This window comes from Oryctolagus cuniculus, chromosome 7 (assembly GCF_964237555.1).
Source record: "Oryctolagus cuniculus chromosome 7, mOryCun1.1, whole genome shotgun sequence".
Classification (NCBI taxonomy): domain Eukaryota; kingdom Metazoa; phylum Chordata; class Mammalia; order Lagomorpha; family Leporidae; genus Oryctolagus; species Oryctolagus cuniculus.
The window spans coordinates 153,730,046-153,743,660 of record NC_091438.1 but is presented as its reverse complement, the minus strand read 5'-3'; the positions used below and the strand labels follow the sequence as shown (position 1 = coordinate 153,743,660).

General features: G+C 41.0%; 1 protein-coding gene across 3 annotated transcripts in view; it reads left to right on the top strand.

Annotated features, from left to right (window-relative positions):
- SPEN (spen family transcriptional repressor) overlaps positions 1 to 13,615 on the top strand; it is a 95,078-nt gene that overhangs the window by 58,731 nt on the left and 22,732 nt on the right. For all 3 annotated transcript variants that reach the window (XM_051836530.2, XM_051836528.2, XM_051836529.2), the window contains 3 exons: positions 3,277 to 3,437; positions 8,530 to 8,730; positions 13,156 to 13,307. In XM_051836530.2, the coding sequence (XP_051692490.2) occupies positions 3,277 to 3,437; positions 8,530 to 8,730; positions 13,156 to 13,307 (514 nt within the window). The remainder of the gene's footprint in view (positions 1 to 3,276; positions 3,438 to 8,529; positions 8,731 to 13,155; positions 13,308 to 13,615) is intronic.

Below are 13,615 nucleotides of genomic sequence, written 5' to 3'. Positions count from 1 at the left end.
GTTCCCTGGTTTCAAATTTCTATCATTGTTTTTCACTTTATTTTAAAGTAATCATTACCATTACCTAATCATCTTCCTCTTTATTTTAATCATACAGACTTACAGAGAAATTGTATTATTTCAATAGCCAGTAGCCAGGAATTCTGCTCTTAACATAAGCGTATTTACTTCTGTAGCCTCTGTTGCTAAGGAATTCTGGAGTATGTAATACTGGTACTGTAATGAAAACTTTTTAAAACTTTTGGTGTTAAAAATTGAAATACCTACATACAAGGGATCATCAGAAAGTTCATAAAAATTGCATATTAAGAAAAAACTGCATGAATTTCAAAAATTGTTTTGTACCAAAATAAATCTTTTAATTCCCTTTTTTCCAAGAGCTTTTTGAAGTACCTTTGTATAAAAATTTTTTCTTCTGTGCTGAAAATATGGATTAATTTTGTTAACCATTTCAGTGACAATTTACTATTAGGATCCTGTTTACTTAGTGCTGTAATAACATGGCTTTTGCTAGACTATGATCTAAAAAAAAACTTTTTTTCATAAATGGGAAAAGTGAACCCTAATATTGTAGAACGGGCAGTTATAACTTGTGTTTGTATCTCAGGGATTTATCCCTTGTAGTTTGTGTTTTGTAGCTCAGTTACCTCTTTAGAATTGCTACTGAAATAGGTTTGTCTCTCTGCATTTCAAGCTGTGTAAAGTTCTGAAAACCTCATGAAATGTTCATCTTTTTTCTTTTTTTTAAAGATTTATTTATTTATTTGAAATGCACAGCTATACAGAGATGGAGAGAGAGGTCTTCCTGGTTCACTTCCCAAATGGCCACAATGACTGGAGCTGGGCTGATCTGAGGCCAGGAGCCAGGAGCTTCTTCTGGGTCTCCCACACGGGTGCAGGGGCCCAAGGACGTGGCCATCTTCTACTGCTTTCCCAGGCCATAGCAGAGAGCTGGATTAGAAATGGCACCCATATGGAATGCCAGCTCTGCAGGTGGTAGCTTTACCCACTACACCACAGCACCGGCCCCTCATCTCTTTAACATATTAACTAAATTAAAATATTGTGTAAATTTCCTGGTTTTCTGTAAACATCTTTAATCTTCTATAACAGAACTCTTGATAGTACTTTAAAAATGTATTTATTTGAAAGGCAGAGAGCTCCCATCCACTGGTTCACTCTCAATGCCTGCGTTGACTGGGACTGGGCCAGGCTGAAGCAGGAGCTGGGAAATCATTCTGGGTCTTCCATGTTGGTGGTAGGAACCCAGGTACTTGAATCACTGCTCCTGCCTCCCACGATCTGCATTAGCAGAAAGTTGGAGTTAGGAGCTGGGGCCTGGGTATTGAACCCAAGTACTCTGATGTGGAATGCAGGCATCTTAACCTGTGTTAATCACTGAACCAAATAGCTACTCTAATTTTTTTATTTTCTTAAAAAAAAAAAAAAAAGTAGCAAATTTTTTCTAACCTAAGCCTGAACTCTTTTGGATGGTTTTGTGATTGTCCTGTAAATGAGAGCTGTAGTCTTAAGCAAATGACAGAAACCACCATGGGACTTTTCCTCCAGCTAGCATGTTTAAGATGCATTAACCTCCCAGTAACTTGATTGAAAGATGAGGCTTCAGGAAGGAGATTATAAAACAAAATTTCAGTGTTTTAGGGGACTGGTGCTATGGTGTAGCAGGTAGAGCCACCGCCTGTGATGCCAGCATCTTGTATGGGTGCCAGTTTGAGTCCCAGCTGCTCCACTTCTGATCTAGCTCTCTGCTATGGTTTGGGAGAGCAGTGGAGGATGGCCCAAGTCCTTGAGTCCTTGCACCTGAGTGGGAGACCCAGAAGAAGCTCCTGGCTTCTGTTGTGGCCATCTGGGGAGTGAACCAGTGGATAGAAGACCTCTCTCTCTGCCTCTCTGTGACTCTGCCTTTCAAATAAATAAATAAATCTTTTTAAAAAATAGTCTTTTAGTTGATTTATTTGATAATATTGTAAAAGAACTTAGAACCACAACAGTCTTGTACATCCAGTACTGTAAAATTGTATGTTACTTACATGGTTTTTAGGCATAACAATATTATTTATTTAAATCTCTCTCTTAATTTGCATGTATAGGGTAACATTTTCTAGTCTGTCAGTTGACTTTCTCTCCCTTGGAGGATATTTTTTTTAATTAAATGGAAGAGAATAATAAATTTAATTTCATTAACATACTTTCTACATTATCTATAGAGAAGAAGGCCCAAGCTAACAAGATTTAAGTTACTTACATGTTTCTTCATTAGTCCTTCAAAAATTTTTTCTTTTAAAGATTTGTTTATTTATTTGAAAGCGGAGTCACAGGAGGAGAGACAGACCTTCCATCCACTGGTTCACTCCCCAAATGGCTGTAATGACTAGGGCTGGGCCAGCTGAAGTCAGGAGCTGCTTCTCCCCCACATGTATACAGGGGCCCAAGTACTTGGACCATCCTCCACTGCCTTCCCAGGTGCATTAGCAGAGAACTGGATTGGAAATGGAACAATTGGGACTCAATCCGGCACCCCTATGGGACACCGGTGCTGCAGGCTGTGGCTTAACCTGCTGCGCCACAGCGCCAGCCCCAGTCCTTCAAAAAAATTTAAAATCCAGATTCTTAGATTATTTTGGATCTCTGTTTTCCTAAAAAGTAATTTACCCATGATGTGATAGTAATTTTACTACTAATAATAGTACTGTTATTAATATTAGTAATACAGTACTTTTTCTGATAATGGAAGTGGAGTAGTGCTTCATTTGCCAAACACATTTCACATTGCGGAATCTCTAAGCTTGTGTGTTATTTAATTCTTGTGAGGTAGGCACCTATCCATTTTACAGAGGTGGAAACTGAGCCTTAGCAAGAAATTAACTGATTCGTCCAAGGATATGTGTTATATGTCTGAGCCACAATTTGAATGTAGATCTGTGAATTGAAAACCCATTATTATCATAAGTGAATTACATTCATTAATTTTGTTTCATTTGGGAAAAAATGGTGCAGATTATTCATGGAATATAACATTTGCCTTTAGGTACATGTGGTTCCCTTTGCTTCCAGGTACTTGGGCCAGTGTATCTCGTCATCTGTTATCTCTGATGATGGAGTGTGTGAGATAGATGTGGAAAATGTAGGGCCTCCAGGAATTCCAGTCCTGAAGTTTAGATGTGTGATTATTGCTACTTGCTAATTTTAAGACTGTTTCTGTGCTGTTCACTTTGTTTCTTTAGCTGAAGTTTGTTATTCTTTGTGCTCCTGCAGCAGCGATTCCAGTAGTAGCTCAAGTGACGCCTCCCCAGCCCGATCCGTTCAGTCTGCCGCAGTCCCAGCACCCACTTCCCAGCTGCTTTCATCTTTGGAAAAAGATGAGCCCCGTAAAAGTTTTGGGATCAAGGTTCAGAATCTTCCAGTACGCTCTACAGGTAATATTTTATGTGACTGTTGCTAATGAGAAATGAGATAGACTGGGCAATTGCCTTTTATATTTCGTGGTGAAAATCAGTTTTCATTTAGTGGTTCCTTAACAGTTAATGCCATGTAAGAATGACATAAGTAATTATTATAGCTTTATGTAGTTTAATTTCTACTTTTTTACCTTTGTACATATGTAAATATTACATGGTGAATGGTATTTTATTTATATGTAACAAGTATGTTACACGCATAAACATGAACACAAATAAAGGTCATATATATGGTGGGTGGCTTGTGAAGAAAGCATGTCTCTTTTTTGAATAAATATTTCTGGATTAAATATTAAATTTTTTATTTTCATTTTATTTGAAAGAAATAGATGTGTATTGATCTATTGTCCTTTCCTGGTTCATTCCCAAGATACCAAATGAATACAGTAGTCAAGGCTGGACCAGGCTGAAACCAGGAGCCAGGAACTCAGTTTGTGTCTCCCACATGGGTGACAGGAACCCAAATACTCAATCTTTTGCTGCTTCCCATGGTTCCTGTTAGCAGGAAGCTGGATTGGAAGCTTAGTAGCTGGTACTCGAACCAGGCATTCCAGTTTGTGATGTGGGCATCACGCATGATGACCTAACTGCCATGCCACCAGCCCTCTCCTCCAGAGAGGCTATGTCAGCTTGGAGTCCTGTGATATGTGAAATAACTGTGAACGTTGAATTATGATAAGAAACCCATTTCAAATGAGAAAAGCCATGAATAATGGAAATTTTTTTAAAATATTTATTTATTTGAGGGGCTAACGCTGTGGCGCAGCCGGTTAACGACCTGGCCTGAAGCGGCGGTATCCCACATGGGCGCCAGTTCAAGACCTGGCTGTCCGCCCCCCCCCCCCCCCCTTTTTTTTTGACAGGCAGAGTTAGGCAGTGAGAGAGAGACAGAGAGAAAGGTCTTCCTTTTTCCATTGGTTCACCCCCCCCCCCCAAGTGGCCGCTATAGCCGGTGCATTGCTGCCAGTGCGCCGCGCTGATCTGGAGCCAGGAGCTTCCTCCTGGTCTCCCATGTGGGTACAGGGCCCAATCACTTGGGCCATCCTGCACTGCACTCCCTGGCCACAGCAGAGAGCTGGACTGGAAGAGGAGCAACCGGGACAGAACCCGGCGCCCCGACTGGGACTAGAACTTGGGGTGTCGGCACCGCAGGCGGAGGATTAGCCAAGTGAGCCGCAGCGCCAGCCTTGTTCCACTTTCAATCCAGCTCTCTGCTATGGCTTGGGAAAGCAGTAGAAGATGGCCCAAGTCCTGCACTCACTTGGGAGACCCGGAAGAAGCTCCTGTCTTCAGATTGGCGCAGCTCCAGCCATTGTGGCCAGTTGGGGAGTGAACCATCGGATGGAAGACCTCCCTCCCTCCCTCCCTCCCTCCCTCCTTTTCCCTCTTCTTCTCCCTCCCTCCCTCTCTCTCTCTCTCTCTCTGCCTCTCCTCTCTCTGTGTAATTCTGACTTTCAAATAAATAAAACAAATCTTAAAAAAAAAAAAAAGTTTTTTTTATTTGTAAGAGTTACACAGAGAAAGAAGGAGAGGCAGGAGAGAGAGAGGTCTTCTATCCGCTGGTTCACTCCCCAGTTTGCCGCAACAGCTGGAGCTGCGCTGATCTGAAGCCAGGAGCTTCTTCTGGGTCTCCCATGCAGGTACAGGGGCCCAAGGATTTGGGCTGTCTTCTGCTTTACCAAGCCATAGCAGAGAGATGGATCGGAAGTGGAGCAGCGGGGACTTGAACTGGCACCCATATGGGATGCCGGCACTACAAGGCAGCAATTTTACCAGCTATACCACAGTGCCGGCCTCTCTCCTTTACTCTTGATGGGTGTGTGTGTATGTATTTTCCTTTGAGAAGAAGAGCATGTGTGCTTTAGCACTTGTCTGCTGGTTCATGCCCCAGAAGAGAATGCTTCCATCTGTTAGTTCAGTCCTCAAATGTTGGGAAAGACTAAGGCCGAGCTGGGACCTAAGCCAGGAACTGAGCTGGAGTTGAGCCCTAGCTGGGAACTGGGAATTCAATCTAGATCTCCCACAAGAGTGGTGGGAACCCATATTTGGAGCTGGGAATCTATCCAGGCACTAGGATGTAAGCCACAGGTACCTTAAAGAGTAGGCTAACACCTGTCTTCTGATACTTTTAATTGACAGTTGACCATAATATATTCTTATTCCTATGTTAGGTATCTTGAGTATGTAAGCAAGTTCAAAGTGTTGGTACACAGTCAAATCAACAAAGGCCAAATAAGCATTTCTTAGCTAATACATTTCATTAATTGCCTTAATTATTTATTAAAGTAGCCTATAAAACTTATGTACCAGACTTGGGAAGAGATATTTAGACACAAATAATGAGCTTTTTTTTTTTTTATTTTATAGATATATTTATTTGAAAGGGAGCGTTACAAAGAGGCAGAGAGAGAGAGGTTTTCCATCTGCTGGTTCATTCCCCAAATGGCTGCAGTGGCCAGAGCTGAGCTGATCCAAAGCCAGGAGCCAAGAGTTTCTTCCGGGCCTCCATTGTAGGGCTTAAGGATTTGGGCCATCTTCTATTGCTTTCCCAGGCAGGCACATCAGGAAGCTGGATCAGAAGTGGAGCAGCCGGGACTCAAACTAGTGCCTATATGGGATGACAGCACTGCAGGCTGCGGTTTTAACCTGCTGTGCCACTGCATCAGCCCCAGTGATGAGTTTTTGATTAAGATTATTTGGTAATTTAGGATGAGGGGGTAAAAATTTAGGCTTGGCTTTTTGCATACATTTTATTTTCATTATGAATGTGGAAAATGGAATTAAAAGACAAGTTTATTTTGGTTAAAAAATGTCTGAGGTACAAACCCACGGCCAACATCATATTGAATGGGGAAAAGTTGGAAGCATTCCCACTGAGATCTGGTACCAGACAGGGATGCCCACTCTCACCATTGCTATTTAATATAGTACTGGAAATTTTAGCCAGAGCCATTAGGCAAAATGGCAAAAAGAAATCAAAGGGATGCAAATTGGGAAGGAAGAAGTCAAACTATCCCACTTTGCAGATGATATAATTCTTTATTTAGGGGATTCAAGGAACTCCACTAAGAGAATATTGGAACTCATAGAAGAGTTTGGTAAAGTAGCAGGATACAAAGTCAGTACACAAAAGTCAACAGCCTTTGTATACACAGACAATGCCACAGCTGAGAAAGAACTTCTAAGATCAATTCCATTCTCAATAGCTATAAAAAAATCAAATACCTTGGAATAAACTTAACCAAGGATGTCAAAGATCTCTACGATGAGAATTTAAAAAACTTTAAAGAAAGAAATAGAGGAAAAAGTGGAAAAGTCGTCCATGTTCATGGATTGGAAGAATCAATATCAAAATGTCCATTCTCCCAAAAGCAGATTCAATGTGATATAAAAATACCAGTTATTCTTCTTAGATATAGAAAAAATGATGCTGAAATTCATACTGAGGCACAGGAGACCTCAAATAGCTGAAGAAATCGTGAACAACAAAAACAGAGCTGGAGGCATCATAATACCATAATATAATACAATCATCATAATAATCATAATGCGGACATACTACAGGGCAATTATAATCAAAACAGCATGGTACTGATACAGAAACAGATAGATAGACCCGTGGAACAGAATAGAAATACCAGAAGTCAATCCAAACATTACCTCCAACTTATATTTGATCAAGGAGCTAAAACCAATTCCTGGAGCAAGGACAGTAGTCTGTTCAACAAATGGTGCTGGGAAAACTGGATTTTCGTGGCCGGCGCTGCGGCTCAGTAGGCTAATCCTCCGCCTTGCAGCGCTGGCACACCGGGTTCTAGTCCCAGTCAGGGCGCCGGATTCTGTCCCGGTTGCCCCCCTTCCAGGCCAGCTCTCTGCTGTGGCCAGGGAGTGCAGTGGAGGATGGCCCAAGTCCTTGGGTCCTGCACCCCATGGGAGACCAGGATAAGCACCTGGCTCCTGCCTTTGGATAGGCGTGGTGCGCTGGCTGCAGCATGCCGGCCGAGGCGGTCATTGGAGGGTGAACCAATGGCAAAGGAAGACCTTTCTCTCTGTCTCTCTCACTGTCCACTCTGCCTGTCCAAAAAAAAAAAAAAAAGTATTTATTAAATAAAAGTTTTTTTTTTTTTAAATGTCTGAGTTCTTCAGAAAGTTCATGCGTGGATTTTAAGCACTTACTGCTTAAAAAGATTTATTTATTTATTTGAAAGGCAGAGATAGGGAGAAGGAGAGTCAGAGATCTTCCATCGACTGGTTCACAACCCCAGATGGCCACAACAGCCGGACCTGGATGGATCTGAAGCCAAGAGCCAGGAGCTGCTTCTGGGTCCCCATGTGACTGCAGGGGCCCAAGGACTTGAACCATCTTCTGGTGCTTTCCCAGGCACACTAGCAGGGAACTGGATAGAAGTGGAACAGCTGAGACTTGAACTGGTGACCATGTGGAATGCTGACACTGCAGGCAGCAGCTTAACCTGCTACGCCACAACAATGGCCCCTTGAAGTGTTTTTGTTTGATTCATCTGTGAAAGGTTTAATGGTTAGCATGTTACACGACACTTCCCTCACAATTTTTTTACTGACATTATGCCAGGAAAGCTAGAAATACGGTTTCCAAAAAGTAGAAGGATTAACAAAATGAGTTCCCCTCTATATGTGCTACCCCCTTAGATTAAAAAATCAACATTTTGCCATTCCTGTTTTATCTTTTCTGTTATCTTCATCCTTTCTTGTTCCTGTTTTTTTAAATTAAGTTTCTATTTTAAAGTGAATTTTTGATATTATGTGTATATCTATGAAAGATAAGTGCATTTGCTTGGGTACCACAATGCCATTCTTACCAACAAATAACCAGTAGTACAGTTAACACCTAGACTTATTTTCAGATTTGTACAGTCATCTACAAAATGTCTTTTTTACATTATTTTACTTGAAAAGGTAGTATTTCAATGCTAATAAAACATCAGAAACCATGCTAATGATTGAGTGGTTTGCTGATCGGATTGTAATTAATTTAGAAAAATAAATATCTTGTTTTTGTTTGGGGATTTAGATACAAGCCTTAAAGATGGTCTTTTCCATGAATTTAAGAAATTTGGGAAAGTGACTTCAGTGCAGATACATGGGACTTCTGAAGAAAGGTATGGTCTGGTGTTTTTTCGGCAGCAAGAGGACCAAGAAAAAGCACTGACTGCATCAAAAGGAAAACTGTTCTTCGGCATGCAGATTGAAGTAACAGCATGGATAGGGCCAGGTAAGAGACAGAGCATGTTACGTATGTGATCTTTGGAGAGTGGCATATTATCCTGAATGTGGACACTGTGCTCACTGTTTATTGACATACTTCCAGTGTGTCTTCTATTTTCAAGGATAGTTACATTTATTGTCCAACTTAATAAAAATAAAAATATTATTTTAGTTAGATAGGACAAGGGTTTTTGTTTTATAAAGGAAGAATATTGACTTTTAAACCGAGAGCTTTAGAACTTTGTTGAATCCAGCCTTTCCAAGAGGATTGAATTAATTGAGATTAGGAGGTAGTTCCTTGGAGAATGACAGAAGAATTGTCTCAAGTAGAAAGCAAACTACTTATTAATACAGATTTGAGGGACTGGTTAGACCAGTTTTATTTTCATTATGTCCAACAAAAATTAGATCTGTTTATCTTGCATGACCTTCAAAGACAGTGACAGAGAAGCAGGGGCTAAGCTTTGTGGGTGTGGTCCATAGATTATCTTAGGGCTGTGTGTCACTGTCTCAGCCAGAGATTGTTCTGTGACAGCCTTACGCAGTGCTTGTTGGAAACTGCAGGCTCTGATTCTGCCGCAGCGACTGGTTCAGAAGTCACATTCAGGCTTGAGAACTGATTTAAGGCAACTTGTGAGTATTTATAATAGATTTAGCAGAAACATTAAAATCCTTCAGTTATTGTATGAATCCAAGACAACTCAACTTTAAAAACCAAGAATTTAATTAGTTTACAGGATAAACACAGATATTCTTGGAATATTAATTTTAATTGGCAGTTTAGAGGAAAGCATAATTTCCTGATAAGACTGAAAATGTTATTTGTATACTGAAGTATGCACAGAGTTACTAAGGTGAATACTCTAAAATGTGCACAATTTTATGATGCAATGCACGAAATTAAAGGAAAAGTATCTTCAGAGACTTAAACATTATGCCTTGACATTTATTCTCTACCTCATTTGACATGTACTGCCCTAGATTATATTGAGCTAAGAGCGACTCAGGAGTTCTTACATAATACAGCCTCAGGAGGTCAGAACTGCTGGAGGAATACGCTGAATACTATATAGAAGTTTTTTGAACCAATTAAAATAATGAAGATCTTGAAATTTTTACTGTAAAATAATTGAATATTTATTTCTTTTGAAAGAATTACGGGTGGTGGGGGATGTTTCCATCCTTTGGTTCACTCCCCAGATGGCACTGAGCCAGGACTGGGTCTCCCACGCTGGTGCAGGGGCCCAGACACCTGGACCTCTTCTGCTGCTTTCCCAGGCCATTAGCAGGGAGCCGGATGAGAAATGGAGCAGCTGAGAATTGAACTGGTGCCCATGTGGGATGCTGTTGTTGAAGGCGAAGCTTTGCTAGCCCTGCCGGCTGGCCCCGGGACAGTAAATACAGGTTTAACAGGGTGTTTGAAAGCAGTTGAATCTGGTTATGAAGACTTGATTGGAATTACGCTGCAGGATGGTTAAATCATAAGTGTGTTATATTGTGCTGATTGCTTAGGTCAAAAACCTTTTTAAAAGATCTAAATCCAGGATATTAAAAAGATCCAAATCCAAGAAACCTGCCTTTGCAGAGAGACCCTCATGGACTTTCGTAGTCATATATGAGGGTTCTTCCAAAGTGGTGGAAAATGGAATTAAAAGGTTTATTTTCCTCCAAAAGGCTTTGAGATCCATGTATAGTCTTCAATAATACACATTTTCCACGAACTTTTTGAATACCCCCTGCAGGCATGAATTTCAAATATTTTTGCAACAAAATAAAATCTTTACTTTCCATGAACTTTTTTGAAGTGCCCTTGATCATAGCATTAGAATCCCCTAAACATGAAATTACAGCATGAAAGAGGTTTTCCCCAGGATGTATAGGCTGGTCATCTGGTTGTGAAAGGTAAGTAGATTACCTGTGGGCAACACTCCTTTTTTTCTCTGCTAAATTGAATTTCCAATTTTGAAAATTTACAAAACTATTTCTTCAAATTGAAGCCATATAGAGTTTTTGTTTGAATTAATGTATTTTTCTGAAAGACAGAGTGACAGAGATGCTTCATCTGCTAAATTCCCACACCAGCTGGAGCTGGGCGAGGCTGAGACCAGGTGCAGGAGCCAGGAATCCCACTCGGGTCTCCCACATGGGTGGCAGTGACCAAGGCACTTTGGCCTACATCTGCTGCTTCACAGGCACAGTAGCAGGAAGCTGGATCAAAAGTGGAGCAACCAGGGCTCCAGCCAAGCACTCCGAAATGGGATGTGGACAGCTCAAGCAGCTGTTCAACCTGGTGTGCCACTCAGTCCATCATGCGGATTTTGATGGCTGCGAATCATGCTTTGCCCTTTAATTTTGTTTTGTTTTGTTTTTAAGAAAATGCCGCAGAACAGGATGCTAAGACTACTCTCGGTTGTGTAGAAAACTCCCATGTTGGTTTTTGTTTCCTCCATGGGGAAGAGAAGTCCTCTATTATAGCATTTAAGTCAGATTGAGACTAGAGCTTTTAAAAAATACATTTTTTTCTTTTCTTTCATTTGAAGAGTAGAGACAGAAGAAGATACATCTTTCATCTGCTGGCTCACTCTCAAATGCTCACAGCAGTTGGGTTGTTGGGTTGGGCCAGGCAGAAGCCAGGAGCCTAGAACTTAATCTAGATCTCCCCTGTGGGTGGCAGGGACCAACATTTTTGAGCCAAACTTCTCATCTCTTAGGGTGTGCGTTGCCCGGAGGCTGGAGTTAGATGTGGAGCCAGGACTCAGATGCAGCCGCTCCAGGGTGGGGTGCAGACTCCCCAAGTGGCATCCTGACCACTGTGCCCAGCGTGCACTCCGCTTCGCCCTTTGGACTCTGCCTTGTTGAATACAAACTCCAAATGTATTTGACATATTTTTTCCTAAATGTCTGCCCTCTACTAAGTTTTAAGAATACTGAGTTGAGCTTAAAATGAGATACATTTCTAGGGCAGGCATTTGGCACAGTGGGTAACAGAGATCATGTTTAGGGTCCTGGCGTCCAACATCAGAGCACCTGGGTTTGAGCCCCGGCTCAGTATTCAGTCCAGCTTCCTGTGGATGCTCACCTGGGAGGAGGCAGCAGGGCTGGCTCAGGTAATTGGGTTCCTGCCGTCCCCGCGGGAAACCTGGATGGGATTCCTGATTGCGCTTTGGACTGATCCACCTGACTGTTGTGGGCTTTTAGGAAGTGAACCAGAAGATAGGAGTTTTGTCTCTCTGCTTTTCAAATAAAAAAGTGAAAAAAAAAATAAAAATAAAAAAAAAACTTTTAAAAATTGAGAGGAAAAGTCTCTATTTTTAAAAATAGAAAGGAAAGTATCTCTGTGAGAAATGCTAAAAATATGAAGAACAGGTACCACGAGTCCTGGGCAGGTTCTGGATCCACCTGACTCTGACAGTGCACGATCTCATGGAACTCGGACGACCAAGCTGAGCTGCTGTTGGAGCCTGGCTTCAGCAGGGAGATGGGTGCTGGCTGAATTCATTCCAGAGCCCTGCAGTTTGTCTTTAATGTCAGCGCTGTCACTGACATCAGTAATGTTCAGTGGCTGGCACTCAATGTACTTTGTTTCAGTGAAGTCGATTAAAATACCAATGTTTGGGTTGGTTTTGTATTGAGTGTGATAAAGAATGTGTAGTATTGTATTGTAATTATTGTCAACAAAACCTTGAAGGTCCCTGCCCTAGACCAAATTAATAAATGGAGCTTTAGACAAAGGCTGTGGTTGAATTGAACCATAAAAATTTAGACAGAAACCTTACGAATCATTTGGCCTGTTTCTGCTTGGCATTGGGGATGGCCATACAGTACCAAAAGAATATTTTTTCATAAATATTGTTTCCACCAATTTTCATAAAAATATTTTAAAAATTTTCTACATTTAGACACTTGTGCTGTTACGTTAAGTAGCGTGAGAAACATGAAATGCTAAACGTCTTATAAGATGGCAGGAAGTAATGATGTTAAATATGCAAGCTTGAGTTGTTTGCAGCTGAGATTTTCTGTGCATTTCAGATTGTAGGGATTGTAGTTTTGTATCCACGTTGAAAGCTTGCTATGTAATTTTGGAACCTAAGATAAGGCTTAAATGAGTACCGTTCTGCTGGAGTTTAAAATCTTTCTGTGTAAGTGATTTCTAAAACGAATCAGCTCAGAGTGAAATCAGATCTTTTTCTCTTAGAGATTAAACTGAGTGATACTTTACCCTTAATTTTCTTTTTGTGCAGATCTATCTAGCTTTTCTTTTGCTTTGAGTTAATAAAGGATAGCTATTTCTAAGAGATGGTGTTTATAATGTTATAATTTGTATATTTAAGCATGTTATTTTGCTGATCTTGTTTGTTAAATATAGATTTCCCATGATATATAAGTACACATTAAAATTCTTTTTCTTTTTATTCTCCCCATCCACTAACAGAAACAGAAAGTGAAAATGAATTTCGCCCCTTAGATGAAAGGATAGATGAATTTCACCCCAAAGCAACAAGGACTCTCTTTATTGGCAACCTTGAGAAAACCACTACTTACCACGACCTTCGCAACGTCTTCCAGCGCTTTGGGGAGATTGTGGTAGGTTGCTTCTCTAGTACAAATAACTTCAGCCATTCGTAAAGCATACAGACCTATTGACATATGATATTTACAGGCATAATGAATATTATCTCTGTTTATGCCTTTCAAATAAAATAAATAACATTTTTTTTTCTCATTTGTTGTATGTATTTTCAACTCCTACAAAAAGATATTGGAGGCAGGCACCGCAGCTCAATAGGCTAATCCTCCGCCTGCAGCACCAGCACACCAGGTTCTAGTCCTGCTCAGGGCGCTGGATTCTGTCCCGGTTGCCCCTCTTCTAGTCCAGCTCTCTGCTGTGGCCC